Below are 17131 nucleotides of genomic sequence, written 5' to 3'. Positions count from 1 at the left end.
TACAAGTGGGAATGGAGCTGAATTTGCACAAGACCCTTTGTCACTTCATAGTGGCCCAATTACAAGACTTAGAGCCAAACGTTTCAAGGAAGCACTAAATGGGCTAATCCAAGAGAATTGGACTGATTCTAAAAAGACTAAGATGGGCTCAAATAATATTCAAGACTTAGTCCATGTCATCAAGGCAATTGAAGAGGCTAATTAGCACATAGAAATATGATGAATAGTCTGACCATTAAAGGACGCGAATTTGTTAAGTTTCAAGAATATTAAATAGGTGAATGAACTTGGTCTTGCCTGGGTACGTGAAATACATTGAATTTAGTCATTTAGTCATTTCTGGCTGCCTCTAGAAGTCCAAGAGGCCTAAAAATCGTGGGACTTGTTATGTTAATATTTGTGTTGCTTTTAAAGCTGTAGTTATGACTTTTCCTATTCTTGGAGGCTTGTTCCAAGTATATAGAGGGGTTATTTCGAATTTTAATATCAGATTTGAAATTTCAGAAGCTTATTTGTCTTTGTGAGGTCTTGTGTTCCTCTTGGTTCTTCAAAGAACTCTTTGAACTTATCAAGTTAATCTTGTGGCGTTCAAGCTCCAAACTTATCACCTTGATTCTGATTTCTGGGTGTGGCGTTTTCAATCCTTCGTAGTCTTGGTTTTCATCTAGCTGGGTGACTGGTCAAGGCTCAACAAATCTTGTCAATACGATCTTGGGGTTCCCCGCTATCATTGTTATCGGGTTTCATCACAATTGTTGGTGGAGTTCATATCACAACTTTATCCTCATTTAGTAGGCACTGTGTTGTAAATAGTGGGATCTGGGTTAAAGGCCTTGTGGGCAAGGACTTGTGACCAGTAAATACGGTGCTTTGAGTGTTAATGAAACGGTGCGCAACGAGGGTGTTGGGTTTTAATGAAACGGTTCGTTTGAGTTGCTGCAGGTTATGAAGAATAAAGTCAGACGACGTCGTTTTGCTTCTTGTTGAAATTAGGAAGTCTTTCACGAGTCTGTTAGTTAGTTCTGTTAGTGTTTCTATAAAAGGGGGAATGGTGTAAAGAATGATTCATTGATCATCTTAATTGAACTGCCATTGAATGGAGCTTGGAAATTGCTCGAAAATCTCTCAATAGTTCAATAATACTGTGATTCATTCTCGTGTCCTACTTCTCTGGTTATTTGCCTTAGTAATCCAATATTCCATTGCTTGTGCATTCGGTGTGGAGTTCTGGTAGATCTGGTTCGTGAGTTCTGGCAAAGGAGTAAGAAGGACCATCCCAGCGGTGGTGCTAAGGACATTTTACGGAAAGATATAAAAATGAAAGATCTGAAGAATTGATATATAAAAATGAAGAATTGATTTCGGGTGTGTAAGGGGTCTGAAAGATCTGCTGTGATAAGCTCTATTGTGGTTTAAGTAAAGTTGCTTATATGGCATGTTCTGATTGAGGGCTGTTAAAGCCCAAATACCAGCCGGACCGCTCTAAAGTGCCACTCCTTAATGAATGGCATGGAGCATCATACAATTCAAATAAGATGACTAGCATCATTGTGCAACCATCTGAAACAAAGGTAGGATCATTAATGTTGACCATCCAGTTAGATGAGAAAATATTTTGAAATTGTTTGGTTCTTAAATCAGAAAATAACTCCAAATATATAACAACTATCACATCATTATTAGGTGTGGTATTATAGAAAACTACTAGTCTGGTCATAATTTCTAACCTAAGATTGCTACAATTTGTTGGATGTGTACGGTTCATCATTTATTTCTGTGTGTTCTAAGGTTGGGACAATGTGACCGAGAGTCCGAGACCCAACTTCCGGTCCAACAAAAAAAAAGTCTCTTCCGGTCCAAAAGTCAAGAGCATCATATATAACAAATCATATCTAAATTAGATATGGATAAATAGCTAAATTCTCTATCCAAAGATAAATTTAGCATGTATGGTCCATAAAATAAACAAAAAGAAACGCCGATGATTTGGATGCACCGGCATTTCTGCTTGGTTCTGTTGCTATGCTTTCCATTCCCAAAATCATCCAAAAGCATACTTAACACCATTTCTTGCCTCATGCCTCTCTACAAGGAAATCTTGCATTTGGGGCAAACCCCTCCCCCACTTTGTTCATTCTCTTCAATCCCAAAAACCCAAAAACAAACCCTTGTAGTTAGTTTCGCATCATATACCCTTCTGTAGTCCATTCTCTGGCCTTGTTTGCTCATATAAAGTCCAACATTTGATGAATCTTAAACAAAGTCCTGCAAAATCAAACGCCAAACATTAAGAAATATCGTTTATTACAAACCCAACCTACCTCGGTATTCATAACACTACCAAACAGTATTTGTTTTGGAAGTAACTAAAATTTAAAATGGAAGATTTTTTTTTTTTTTTTTGTTATAAACAAAAAAACTACCTTATAGATATTTGTGAAACAGAGGAATACAGAGAACAGTTTTTTTGCTGATGAAAATAGAGTTTTACACCAGATTCTCAAAAGGACAGTTATGTGGAAAATAAAAGATATATAGAATAAAACGTGTCTACTTTGTGTATGAATTCGCTGTTCCTATTGTGCTTGTTGGGGGAGGGGTCTTGTGTCAGTTTTTGGTATGACAAATGCTGTGGTAATCATAGCCTTTGAGACACCTTCCCTGTTATCTTTGAGCTCGCAAGAGAGAAGGATGCCGATCTTTTGGCCTTCTCAAATGGCTCCCCTCAATGAAACGTTCATTAGGGCAGCCAAAGATTGGGAGTTAAGAGTCTATTATTGAGTTCTTTGCGGCATTGTATTATGTAAGTATGCCAAGCGGTTCCGGAGATAAGATGCACTGGAGTCATTCCAAGAAAGGTAATTTCACTGTTAGATCATTTTATCAAGTGCTAACGAGTCCTAGAATGACTAGTTTCCCATGGAAGAGCATATGGCAGAAGAAAGCTCCCTCAAAAGCAGCTTTCTTTGTATGGTCAGCATCCTTGGATAAGATCCTCACTACAGACAATCTGAGGAAACGACGAGTAATTGTGTTGAATTGGTATTGTATGTGTAAGAAACATGGGGAATCACTAGATCTACTTTTACACTGTGAGGTGGCCAGAAATATATTGGATGATTTGTTCACGACAATCGGATTGTCATGGGTCATGCCTCTTAGATTGGTGGATTTCCTCGCAAGTTGGAGAGGCCTTCATCATAACTCACAGATAGTGGCCATCTAGCGAATGATTCCTATATGTATGTGTCGATGCATTTGGAGGGAGAGAAATGCTAGAAACTTCGAAGATCAAGCAAGAACAACAGATGAGCTAAAAGTTTTCTTCTTTAAATCCTTGTTCTTATGGGCGGGGACCATAGTTTGTAACGGACGAAGTTTCATGACCTACTTTCTATTGTAACCTCTAGTTAGGTGTTTCTCATGTATACTACCTGTGTACTTGAACTTTGCATATTTCTATAAATATAACTTCTTGATTACTTTTAAAAAAAAAATAATACTTGGGGTTACAAATTTGCCAAGCCAAGCAAAGCTTGGCCCAGGGCCCTAGCTCGCTTGGTGGGTTATTGTATTTTTTCAGATAAGTAATAATCATTTCGTTCTAAAACGCTAAGGTGTATTCTCTCGTTAAAAATTATACAAACTTTAGCTGATATCCAACTTTAATAACCCAATATTTAGCTTCCCTTTACAAAAACCTATCAAGCTCACAAGCAGTTTGACGAGCCCTTTATAGTATTCATGTACTTTTGTAGTTATGTCATATAGAAAGTACTTTTGCTTAACTTTTGAATGTGAGTTAGAAATCTTTGACGTGTTTCTAACTTGACCTCTAGGACCTTTAGGGTATGTTTGGATCTCAAACCCATCTCAATTCATCATTATAACTTTTTTAAATTTCAATACAAAATATAATAAACAATTCAATTTTTTCAAAACTCAAAATAATAATAATATTAAAAAATAATATTCTAACAATATTTTATTCAATTTTCAACTTTCATCTCAACTCAATTCAACTCAATTCAACATCCAAACGCAGCCTTATAGTATCCATGTAGTTTTGTGAACTTAGATCCTCAACTTGTATCTTATACTCTTGTGGTTATGTCACATAGAATGTTCTTTTGCTTAGTTTTCCTGCATCATGGATAATGGTATGTCCTGAATCTTAGCTAATAATCTTATGTAAACAACAAACGGGACAATGGAAGTAATTACAACAACAGAACTATGTTAACCTCATACAAGTTTCAATATCTAACAAAAATCAAATTTTTTTCTATTTAATTTTGCATTGTTTCAATTGAAAGTCAATGCAAGTTACCTGTCTACTGCCTCAATGAATCAACGGTGACGTTCAGTGCTTTGCTTTCCTTTTAGATTTGGAAGGTATCTTCCCATATGCCATGAGCCTCGAATGAGAGAGTTTAACTTCAGCTTGGCGTCTCCTTCTCTTAGCTTGCCTGGATAAACTACTTAAATCACCATTTGATTCCTGGAATTGTGCTTTCCCATCTTCCACGGCACTCCCTAGTGAAATTGATTTTTCAGCGTTATCCCTGGACCTCTTCTTCTTACCACCCTTCTGTTCATCCAATTTTCCACCCCGGAGAAGTTCTTTAGTTCTCATTTTTAGTTGGAATCTCTTTTCATTGCTCAACTTCCATTCCTTCTCCCTATAAGGAGCAAGCTTTTTCAAAGAAACGAACTGATTCAACTCCTTTTCATCCATCACCAATAACTCTTCAGCACTCAATCCATATCTATTAGGTTTTGTTTTCGCATATTTGAACCGCGTCTTCAAGTCTCCAATCGTGTCCTCATAATCCAACCTATAATACTCCTCCATCATAGCCTCTTTTGCTTTCTCCAAAATTGCACTCTTTTTACGCTTCCTCTTCCGCTTACCTTTCTCAGCATCTTCTTCTTCTTCTTCTTCTTCTTCTTCTTGATCACTTTCGCCCTCATTACCCACCTTTCGCTTCAAACTCCTTTCCCTAGCAGCTAAAAACCCATCACCAGGCCCACACTCATCCCAACCTTTCGGAAGTCCAAGTAACTCATCTTCTTCGTCAAAATCCGGCTTCTCAATCTCACCCTCATCTTCATCCCTTTTGCTACCATACTCTGGGTCTGCATCCTCCTCCTCATAGTATTCCTCACCAAACGCAGCCTTCATCATTCTATCATACTCCTCTGGATCAAACTCCTCTTCCAACTCCTTTCTACTCAACGGCACAACCTCATCCTCCCTAATACCCGCTGTCCTCAGTATCTTCCTCACCTTCTCGTCCATCTCCTCCTTCTTTAAATTCTTCAAATGCTTCAACTCCTCCTCCCTCTCTATCCTTGCCGCCTCCATCCTCTCTTCTTTACTCTTTCTCTGCTCTTTCCTTGAGTTCGCCTTCTTCCTCACCGACCCCTCCACTTTCCGAGCATGACCCACCACTCTATCCCCCGCATTCTCCTGAAACCGGTACTCGTACTCCTCTTGCCTCTCAATCTCCCTCTCATCCTCGGATACACGCTCCAATTCCTCCTCCCCAATCTCCCCACCCTCCATTTCCCGATCCACCCACATCCTATTCCTAAAAAACTCCTTTAAGAACTTATTACCCTCATCTACTTCCCCATCCCCACCAAAATACTCATCCAACTTCCTCACAAAGTCACCATTCTCACCCGTCTCCTCCCCCTCCTCCTCCTCCTTCTTCTCCTTTATTCTAAACAAATCTTCCCCTCTATCCTCCTGCGCTGCTGCCTCCAAAAACTCCCTCCTTATATCCTCTTGCTCCTCCACGTAACTTTTCTTCTTCTCCTCCTCCATATTCGCTTCCCTTTCTTCATCGTCAAACTCAGGACCCTCCTCTATCAACTGCTTAGCCACAACATCCTTCAAATACATCGCCTTCTTCTTACTCTTCATATCCTTCCCATCTTCTTCTTCTTCTTCTTCTTCTTTGTCGGATTCGAATAGCTTGACATCTTTGTTCTTAATAACAGGGTCTTGCTTCTTTACCTTGATCAGTGCCTCAAAAAATTCGTTATCCTTCTTGCTCAAAATGACGAAACCATCTTCGTCTTCATCCGAAGAAGAAGATGATGATTCTGACTGGCAGGGTTGGACGAGACCTTTCTTCTTAAGCTCTTGGAGGCGATGGAGGTCCTCGCGTTTCTTGTTGTGCTCGTATCTACGAGCGTACTCGCGGTCGATCTGGATCCTTGATACGTCGTCGTTTTCCGAGTCACTACCCTCGAATAGTTTCAGCCCCATTGATCGTTGAATGAAAGGGCTGGCTACTGAAATTAGGGTTTTTGGTTTTATTTGAGTTTGATTTTGGGGGATTTTCGGACAAACGAAGACAACAGAAAGATGAAGAGTTGTTGTGGTTTTGAGCGTAAAACATTAGGGTTTTGAGAACCGGGCGATTGAGCCGGATCAAGTTCCGGAAGTGCGAAGGCCCATATCCTCTTTTTAATTAGGCCCTGAACCGGGCCCCTTGTATTAATAGTTTTATGATTGCTTAAAATAAAACACATTTCTTAAAAAAAAACTCAAATGGTAATTTCACTAGATCTTCATTAAAAATATTTCTCCCAAAATTTTCATTCAAACAACTTTTATGATTAGTTGCTCTTAGCAGAATGCGTTGATTTGCCATCCGGCTAGTGTATCGAAGACTCCTTATGTTCAATTGGTTTGATGTAATCTTGACTGTGATTTATCACCATGTCGTCTCCCACATGTTGGATGGTTCCCAAGGTTCCCAAGCAAAAGGGGTTTGTTTGGACAAGCGTATAGTAAATGACTATCGGAAAATAATGTTACCATACAAGAAGCATTTGCTACGAGGATCTAGTGCAAACTCAAAGTTTTACACCTGCCAATCACAAACAATCATATCATGATTTGACTAATTCTACAATGAACTAATAACGGATTAAAATCTTTTAATAAGAAAGAATCTAAAACCTTACGAAATAAACTCAAAACCCATATTTTTATGGTCAAATGATTTCATTAACTAACTAAAAGAAAAGCACAGTAGGAGGGGGTGGGGTTCTCTCACAATCAACCTGCAGTAACAATTACAATGCTTGAAATATAGCAACTCGGGAAATAGTACCAAAAAGACAATTTGGTCCCATAATTGGTCGTCGTAATGACGACTTTTTAAGCAATCCAATTGTTGGATTGCTTTGAATCATTCATTGCAAAGGTTCTGATGGGAATCAAGATGAACCTAGTCTTAAAGATCATTTGCAACTTCCAGATAGGCCAAGAAGATCAAGGAGACAATGCAAGGATTGATGTAATCCACTTGGGACAAGTTTAGCAAGAGCTCAACATTCAAGATGGGGCTTGAAGGATGAAAATCCAGTTTTAATTCATTTGATCAGTTACGGAAAAGGGCAACGACAAGACTTAAAAGCTTTGGACCCTTGAAGGGTTTCAATTTATTTAATTCATTTAAAGAACTTATTTTATTAGTTTAGAATAATTGAGTTTATTACGGGAAGAAGCACTTAAGGGGGCCTATGCAAGGACATGTTGGGAAAATTATTATTTTATTGAATTAGGGTTGGGGTTACTGTAGCTGAGTTACTGCAGCGCAACACTGTAGCCTCGGCACTGTTCATCCAGTGGCACTTTTGGAAGATGGGGGTTTATTTTAACTAGGGTTTCATTAGGTTTTGCTTTAAATACTCTATGTAGCCTCATTCTAATCAGTTTATGAAGTTTATGAAATTTGATGAATTTATTAATTGTGAGTTGAGTTTTACTCATCTTGTTCTTAATTGAACTTTTGAACTTATCAAAGGTAAATCACAACTTGTGTAGCGTTCCTCCTGTGTAATCTGGGTTCTTGAGACGTGTTCTTCAACGGGTCTAGATGTTAATATAATCTAGGTTCTTGAAACGAGTTTTCATCGGGTCTAGATTCTCCATCCATAAACTTGATTTTGACTTTTTTGGGAAGTTTTCAAATTGACTGTGGGTTCAAGGGATTTTCATTCCCGCGGGTTCATATCATTTGGTATCAGAGCAAGGTTTCCAATCAGGTCTGATTCTATCTTTTAATTCTAGCATCCTTTATTTTAATTCTAGGGCTTCATTGTTCTAGGGTTGCCAAAAAAAAAATAGAAACAAAAAGTAGGCTGTCGAAATTCTTAGAGTTTTGGGTTTGGCTGGAATTTACATCACCTAGTGATATGAACCCGCGGGAAAGGAATCCCTTGAACCCACAGTCAATTTGAAAATACCCCAAGAAAGCCAAAATCAAGTCAATGGATGGAGAACCTAGACCCGATGAGAACTCGTTTCAAGAACCTAGATTATATTAAAATCTAGACCCGTTGAAGAACCCGTCTCAAGAACCCAGATTACAAAGGAGGAACGCCACAAAGGTTGTGATTTACCTTTGATAAGTTCAAAAGTTCAATTAAGAACAAGAGGAGTAAAACTCAACTCACAATGAATAAATTCATCAAATTTCATAAACTTCATAATCTGATTAAAATGAGGCTACATAGAGTATTTAAAGGAAAACCTAATGAAACCCTAGCCAAAATAAACCCCCATCTTCCAAAAGTACCCCTGGATGAACAGTGCCGCGGCTACAGTGCCGAGCTACAGTAACTCGGCTACAGTAACCCTAACCCTAGTTCAATAAAATAATAACTTTCCCAACATGCCCTTGCATAAGCCCCCTTAAGTGCTTCCCATAATAAACTCAATTATTCTAAACAAATAAAATAAGTTCTTTAAATGAATTAAATAAGTTGAAACCCTTCAAGAGCCCAAGCCTTTAAGTCTTGTCGTTGCCATCTTCCATAGCTGATCAAATGAATTAAAACTGGATCTTCATCCTTCAAGCCCCATCTTGAATGTTGGGCTCTTGCTAAACTTGTCCCAAGTGGATTGCATCAATCATTGCATTGTCTCCTTGATCTTCTTGACCCATCTGGAAGTTGCAAATGATCTTTAAGACTAGGCTCATCTTGGATCCCATCATTCCCCCTCTCCTCAAAAGGATTCGACCTCGAATCTCCACCTGGATCAAAGGGAAAATGGTTAGTAACATTGAAAATAGTAGAAACAAGATAATTACCTGGAAGATCCATTAGATATGCATTTTCATTAATTTGTTCAAGAATTTGGAGAAGACCATCCAAGCTACTCCTGCCATCAACAGGTAAAGATGTTAAATCTAAAGGAGTGAATGGATTAAGTCCGTAAACAATTTCAAATGGTGAAAATTTAGTAGTAGCATGAACACTCCAATAATATGTAAACTCAATGAATGGTAAACAGTACTCCCACAAATATTCATGAAGCACATCTAAAGTCTTCCTTGAACCAAAATGACCACTCCAATATGAAAACTCAATTAATGGCAAATGATAGTCCCAAAAATGTTCATGAAGCACATCTAAAGTCTTCCTCGAACCAAAATGACCACTCCAATATGCAAACTCAATGAATGGCAAATGATACTCCCACAAATGTTTATGCAATACATCAATGAATGCCAAATGATACTTCCACAAACGTTCATGCAACACGTCATTGAAAGGCAAATGATATTCCCACAAACGTTCATGCAACACAACAAAAGTCTTCCTTACACCATGGTTACCCAACAAACCACCATGTCCATCGCACACAAGCAACTTACATATAAAACTAGTAGGTACATAAAATCTATTCTTTATAAACAAGTACCAATCTAGTTTATAGAACTTACCAAACGATGCTTTCTCACATGTTCCATATACAATAGCAAAGTCATCATCATTAGCATGCAATGCCTTATCATATTCAAGTTTTAACAATTTTGCATCTAAAATGAAGATAAGTACATACCTTTTTGCTAAAGCATCAACCACAAAAGTTTCCATACCTTGTGTGTATTTGAATACATGAGCAAAAGTCTCAATAGAATCCTCCCGCTTAGCACGCATTATGGTCAACAAGTTACCTTCTCCCTTTAAGTGTGTCAATGACTCATGTTCTTCCAAGAAAGGTCGGTTATGAATTGTTGCACCTGGCACAAAATCAATGTAGTGCTCTATCTCCCTAATGGGTGATAATCCACTAAACACACCGCTAGGAATCACGACCTTGTATCCCTGCAAGAAAGAAACAACAACACTAGGCAAAGAGTCGTTAAATTCGTTAGCATAAAAGCTTGCCTTAGCATAAAAACTCACTTTTGTCTTTTTATTTCTCTTCACAATCTCTCTTTCTTTTTCCTCTTGTGGCTCCACTCTTTTTTCTTGACTGTCAACCACCTCTCTATTTTCTTTTTCTCTCACTCTTTCTTTTGATGTTTCGGCCTCATTCTCTTTTTTCCTCTCACTCTCTGTTTTTCTTTCAGTCTCCTCTTTTTTTGAACTCTCGGCCTCACAATTGTTTTTCAACTTATTCTCTCTTTTTCTTGAGATTTCAGCCTCATCCAAATCTTTTCCCTTTGGTGGTTCGGTCTTCCCCTTTGCTACAACTTTATCATTTTTGTCCCACTTAGATTTCCAAGGAGTACTAGAAACCGAAGTATACCTTGATGTACCATTTCCTTTTAGCCGTCTCTCCACCTTCATAGCCATGTGCACTATGTCCTCTACCTCCTCATAATGTTGCAACTCAACTACATTGGCTATCTCCCTATTCAACCCCCTCAAAAATCTTTTCATTATGGCCTCCCGATCCTCCACTACATTAGCCCGAATCATAGCCACCTCCATCTCCTTATGGTAGTCCTCTACACTCCTAGACCCCTGTATAAGATTTTGTAATTTTTGTAGAGGTCTCTATAGTAGTGGCTAGGTACAAATCTCCGCCTCATGATAGCTTTCAACTCTCTCCATGTTTCTACAGGCCTCTCAAAATTCCTCCTCCTATTGGATACTAATTGATCCCACCAAATAATCGCATAATCAGTGAACTCAATTACAACCAACTTCATCTTTTTCTGCTCAGAGTAATTATGACAATCAAACACCAACTCTATTCTTTTTTCCCACTCTAAATAAACTTCAGGGTCAGTTCTACCTTGGAATGATGGTATTTTCATTTTGATGCTTCCAAGGTTCTTATCTACTCTATCTCGACCCCCTGAGTTTGCCCTAAGGCCTCTTCCATGCCTAACTCTTCTATGTCTACCCAATCCAACTTCAGATGTTAGCACTTCCTCATCCTCACCATACTCTCCATTCTCATACCCATTCTTAATATTAGGCTCATGTCGCCTCCTATCTTTCTCTGCTTGCAGATTTCTAACCATTGCTTCTTGATTATCCATGCTATTCCTCACCTCACCTAACACCAAGTTCAACCGCTCAAACTCATGTTGCATGGCATGCAAAACAAAGGATGAGTTATCTACTCGCCCCCTTGGTGATGAGCTACTCCGATGAGACATTACAAGGTGCTGCACAGAAGAATGTTAGTGGTAAAAAAGAAAACCTCACACACTCCCTTACGTGTTTCAACTCGAATAATGACACTCTACTCGTGTTTCACTCTTAATGGCTTTTTCCCGATAATAGTCTCACACTCTCTTGCCTTTTACCTCAATAGTTTTTCCACTCAAGTTCTTTCAGAACTAAATGAACTCAATCAAGACAAGGCAACCTTGTTTTATCCCAACTAGTAATTAGATTCAGGAAACAAGAACAAGAGAAACATGAAGGAATAAAAATGACACGAGAATCAATGAAGTTATACGAATGAAAGAGTAGCAATAAGACAAGATACCAACTTGAGTGATGTATGCAGCAGCCCCTTTGATGATAAGGTTCAATCAACAAATTTCTTTCTTTCTCATTGTTGTAACTATGTAGCAACTTTGAATATACTACCTTCTCTTCTCTTCAACTTCTTCTTTTTTTTTTTTTTGGAATTTTCTTTTCTTTTCTTTTCTTTTCTTTTCCTTTCTTTTCTTTTCTTTTCTTTTCCTTTCCTTTCTTTTCTTTTCTTTTCTTTTCTTTTCTTTTCTTTTCTCTAATTCATCCACAAACAGCAATATTCAATTGTGAAAACCAACCAATTGAATTCAAACACACAAACATGGACAATGAAATAGAAAAGAATCAATGGAACGACACTCCAAGCAATTGACAAACTTAGAGATGCAGAAACCCTAGAATTTTGAAACCCTAGGTGATGCAAATTTCAGCCAAACCCAAAACCTTAAGAATTTCGGCAGCCTACTTTTTGTTTCTATTTTTTTTTTTTTTTTGGCAACTCTAGAACAATGAAGCCCTGGAATTAAATTTAAGGATACTAAAATTAAAAGATAGAATCAGACCTGATTGGAAACCTGGCTCTGATACCAAATGATATGAACCCGCGGGAAAGGAATCCCTTGAACCCACAGTCAATTTGAAAATACCCCAAGAAAGCCAAAATCAAGTCAATGGATGGAGAACCTAGACCCGATGAGAACTCGTTTCAAGAACCTAGATTATATTAAAATCTAGACCCGTTGAAGAACCCGTCTCAAGAACCCAGATTACAAAGGAGGAACGCCACAAAGGTTGTGATTTACCTTTGATAAGTTCAAAAGTTCAATTAAGAACAAGAGGAGTAAAACTCAACTCACAATGAATAAATTCATCAAATTTCATAAACTTCATAATCTGATTAAAATGAGGCTACATAGAGTATTTAAAGGAAAACCTAATGAAACCCTAGCCAAAATAAACCCCCATCTTCCAAAAGTACCCCTGGATGAACAGTGCCGCGGCTACAGTGCCGAGCTACAGTAACTCGGCTACAGTAACCCTAACCCTAGTTCAATAAAATAATAACTTTCCCAACATGCCCTTGCATAAGCCCCCTTAAGTGCTTCCCATAATAAACTCAATTATTCTAAACAAATAAAATAAGTTCTTTAAATGAATTAAATAAGTTGAAACCCTTCAAGAGCCCAAGCCTTTAAGTCTTGTCGTTGCCATCTTCCATAGCTGATCAAATGAATTAAAACTGGATCTTCATCCTTCAAGCCCCATCTTGAATGTTGGGCTCTTGCTAAACTTGTCCCAAGTGGATTGCATCAATCATTGCATTGTCTCCTTGATCTTCTTGACCCATCTGGAAGTTGCAAATGATCTTTAAGACTAGGCTCATCTTGGAATTTACATCACCTAGGATTTCAAATTTCTAGGGTTTCTTGCATCTCTAAGTTTGTCAATTGCTTGGAGTGTCGTTCCATTGATTCTCTTCTACTTCATTGTCCATGCTTGTGTGTTTGAATTCAATTGCTTGGTTTTCACAATTGAATATTGCTGTTTGTGGTTGAATTAGAGAAGAGAAAAAAAAAAAAAAAAAAAGGAAGAAGAAGAAGAAAAGAGAAGTTGGTGCATTCAAAGTTGCTACATAGTTACAACAAAGAGAAATAAAATATTTGTTGATTGGGCTTTTATCATCATAGGAGTTGAATACATCTTTCTAGTTGGTATCTTGTTTTATAATTACTCTTTTCCTCGTATAAATTCCTTAAGTCTCGTGTCATTTTATTCATTCCTTGTTTCATTGATCTATATTACTGGTTGGAATAATACAAGGTTGTATTGTCTTGATTTAGTTCAACTAGCTCTTAAAGAACTTGAGCAGGAAAACTATGAGGTAAAAGGCAAGTGAGTATGAGCCTATTTTCGGGAAAAAGCCATTAAGAGTGAAACACGAGTGGAGCGTCATTATTCGAGTGTAAACACGCAAGGGAGTGTGTGAGGTTTTCCACTAACATTATTTTTCTGCAGCATATTATGATGTCTCTTAGAAGTGACTTTTCACCAAAAGGGATGGCAGATAACTCATCCTTTGTGTTGCAAGCCATGCAACAACAATTTGAGCGGTTGAACTTGGTGTTGGGTGAAGTGAGAGATAGTATGGATAATCAAGAAGCAGTGATTAGAAATCTGCAAGGTGAGAGAGATAGGAGGCGACGTGAGCTTAGAATTGAGAATGGGTATGAAAATGGAGAGTATGGTGAGGATGAGGAAGGCCTAACATCTGAAGTTGGATTGAATAGACATAGAGGAGTTAGGCGTGGAAGAAGACTTAGGGTAAACCCAGGGGGTCGAGATAGAGTAGATAAGAGCCTTGGGAGCATCAAAATGAAAATATCATCATTCCAAGGTAGAATTGACCCTGAAGTTTATTTAGAGTGGGAGAAAAGAATAGAGTTGGTGTTTGATTGTCATAATTACTCTAAGGAGAAGAATGTGAAGTTGGCTGTAATTGAGTTCACTGATTATGCGACTATTTGGTGGGATCAATTAGTGACCAATAGGAGAAGGAATCTTGAGACGCCTGTAGAAACATGGAGAGAGTTGAAGACTATCATGAGGCGGAGATTTGTACCTAGCCACTACTATAGAGACCTCTACCAAAAATTACAAAATCTTATACAGGGGTCTAGGAGTGTAGAGGACTACCGTAAGGAGATGGAGGTGGATATGATTCGGGCTAATGTAGTGGAGGATCGGGAGGCCACGATGACAAGATTTTTGAGGGGGTTGAATAGGGAGATAGCCAATGTAGTTGAGTTGCAACATTATGAGGAGGTAGAGGACATGGTGCACATGGCTATGAAGGTGGAGAGACGGCTAAAATGAAAGGGTACATCAAGGTATACTTTGGTTTCTAATACTCCTTGGAAACCAAAGTGGGACAAAAATGATCAAGTTGTAGCAAAGGGGAAGACCGAACTACCAAAGGGAAAAGATTTGGGTGAGGCTGAAACCTCAAGAAAAAGAGAGAATGAGTTGAAAAATAATTGTGAGGCCAAGAGTTCAAAAAAAGAGGAGAGTGAAATAAAAATAGAGAGTGAAAAGAACAAAGAGAGTGAGAGGAAAAAAGAGAATGAGGCCGAAACATCAAAAGAAAGAGAGAGAGGAAAAGAAAATAGGGAGGTGGTTGAGAGTCAAGAAAAAAGAGTGGAGCCACAAGAGGAAAAAGAAAGAGAGATTGTAAAGAGAAATAAAGAGACAAAAATGAGTTTTTATACTAAGACAAGTTTTTATGCTAACGAATTTAACGACTCTTTGCCTAGTGTTTTTGTTTCTTTGTTGCAGGGATATGAGGTCGTGATTCCTAGCGGTGTGTTTAGGGGATTGTCACCTATTAGGGAGATAGAGCACTACATTGATCTTGTGACAGGTGCGACAATTCCTAACCAACCTTTATTTGAAGAACATGAGTCCTTGACACACTTAAAGGGACAAGGTAAGTTGTTGAGTAGAATGCATGCTAAGTGGGAGGACTGTATTGAAACTTTTCCTCATGTATTCAAATACACACAAGGTATGAAAAATTTTGTGATTGATGCTTTAGCAAGAAAGTATGTCATTGTTTTCATTTTAGATGCAAGATTGTTGAGACTTGAATATGATAAGGAATTGCATGCTAATGATGATGACTTTACTAGTGTGTATGGAACAAGTGATAAAGCATCGTTCGGTAAGTTCTATAAACTAGATTGGTACTTATTTAAAGGGAATAGATTTTGTGTGCCTACTAGTTTTTTGCGTAAGTTGCTTGGGTGTGATAGACATGCTGGTTTGTCGGGTAACCTTGGTATAAGGAAGACTTTTGTTGTGTTGCATGAACATTTGTGGGAATATCATTTGTCTTTCAATGACGTGTTGCATGAACGTTTGTGGAAATATCAATTGTCATTGATCGATGTATTACATGAATGTTTGTGGGAGTATCATTTGTCTTTCATTGAAGTGTTATATGAACGTTTGTTGAAGTATCATTTGTCATTCATTAACATGTTGCATGAACGTTTGTTGGAGTATTGCTTGCCATTCATTGAGTTTTCATATAATTGGAGTGATCATTTTGGTGTAAGAAAAGCTTTAGGTGTGTTTCAAGAACGTTTGTGGAAGTATCATTTGCCATACATTGACTTGTTGTATGAACGTTTGCAGGAGTATCATTTGCATTTCATTGAGTTTGCATATATGGACTCTGTTTTGGGGCTACCTAGGAAAGAAAGAAGTAGAGATTCTATTTTTGTGGTTGTGGATAGATTTATAAAGTTTGCATATAATAGGACCATGCATACTACCACTTTATATTCTCCTTTTGCATTTGTTTATAGCCCTAATCCATTTACTCCTTCAGATTTAAAGTCTTTACCAGTTGATGATAGGAGTAGCTTGGATGGACTATTCCAAATTCTTGAACAAATTAATGAAAATGCATATCTAATGGATCTTCCAGGTAAGTATTATGTTTCTACTATTTTGAATGTTACTAACCATTTTCCTTTTAATCCAGGTGGAGATTCGAGGTCGAATCCTTTTGAGGAGAGGGGGAATGATGGGAACCAAGATTGGCCTAGTCTTAAAGATCATTTGCAACTTCTAGATGGGCCAAGAAGATCAAGGAGACAATGCAAGGATTGATGCAATCCACTTGGGACAAGTTTAGCAAGAGCCCAACATTCAAGATGGGGCTTGAAGGATGAAGATCCAGTTTTAATTCATTTGATCAGCTACGGAAGAGGGCAACGACAAGACTTTAAAGCTTTGGGCCCTTGAAGGGTTTCAACTTATTTAATTCATTTAAAGAACTTATTTTATTAGTTTAGAATAATTGAGTTTATTATGGGAAGAAGCACTTAAGGGGGCCTATGCAAGGGCATGTTGGGAAAGTTATTATTTTATTGAACTAGGGTTGGGGTTACTGTAACCGAGTTACTGTAGCGCGGCACTGTTCATCCAGGGGTACTTTTGGAAGATGGGGGTTTATTTTGGCTAGGGTTTCATTAGGTTTTGCTTTAAATACTCTATGTAGCCTCATTCTAATCAGTTTATGAAGTTTATGAAATTTGATAAATTTATTCATTGTGAGTTGAGTTTTACTCATCTTGTTCTTAATTGAACTTTTGAACTTATCAAAGGTAAATCACAACATTTGTAGTGTTCCTCCTGTGTAATTTGGGTTCTTGAAACGTGTTCTTCAACGGGTCTAGATTTTAATATAATCTAGGTTCTTGAAACGAGTTCTCATCGGGTCTAGATTCTCCATCCATAGACTTGATTTTGACTTTCTTGGAAAGTTTTCAAATTGACTGTAGGTTCAAGGGATTTTCATTCCCGCGGGTTT

The 17131-nt window shown here is 38.0% G+C and overlaps 1 protein-coding gene across 1 annotated transcript; it reads right to left on the bottom strand.

The window, feature by feature from the left end:
• Positions 1 to 1877: 1877 nt before the first annotated feature.
• Positions 1878 to 6395, bottom strand: LOC118343819 (protein KRI1 homolog). Its single transcript, XM_035682818.1, has 2 exons — positions 4331 to 6395; positions 1878 to 2265 (listed from the first exon to the last, which is right to left on the bottom strand). Exon 1 carries the CDS (start codon positions 6278 to 6280, stop codon positions 4364 to 4366), a length of 1917 nt encoding a protein of 638 aa, XP_035538711.1. The 5' UTR covers positions 6281 to 6395; the 3' UTR covers positions 1878 to 2265; positions 4331 to 4363.
• Between the last annotated feature and the right edge of the window lie 10736 nt (positions 6396 to 17131).

Source organism: Juglans regia, chromosome 11 (genome assembly GCF_001411555.2).
Source record: "Juglans regia cultivar Chandler chromosome 11, Walnut 2.0, whole genome shotgun sequence".
NCBI lineage: Eukaryota > Viridiplantae > Streptophyta > Magnoliopsida > Fagales > Juglandaceae > Juglans > Juglans regia.
Note: the sequence above shows the minus strand (reverse complement) of the source record. Positions and strands in the feature narration are given on the sequence as shown.

Coding starts and splice junctions, on each gene's coding strand:
- LOC118343819 (XM_035682818.1), bottom strand. CDS start 6,280: ATGGGGCTGAAACTATTCGAGGGTAGTGACTCGGAAAACGACGACGTA.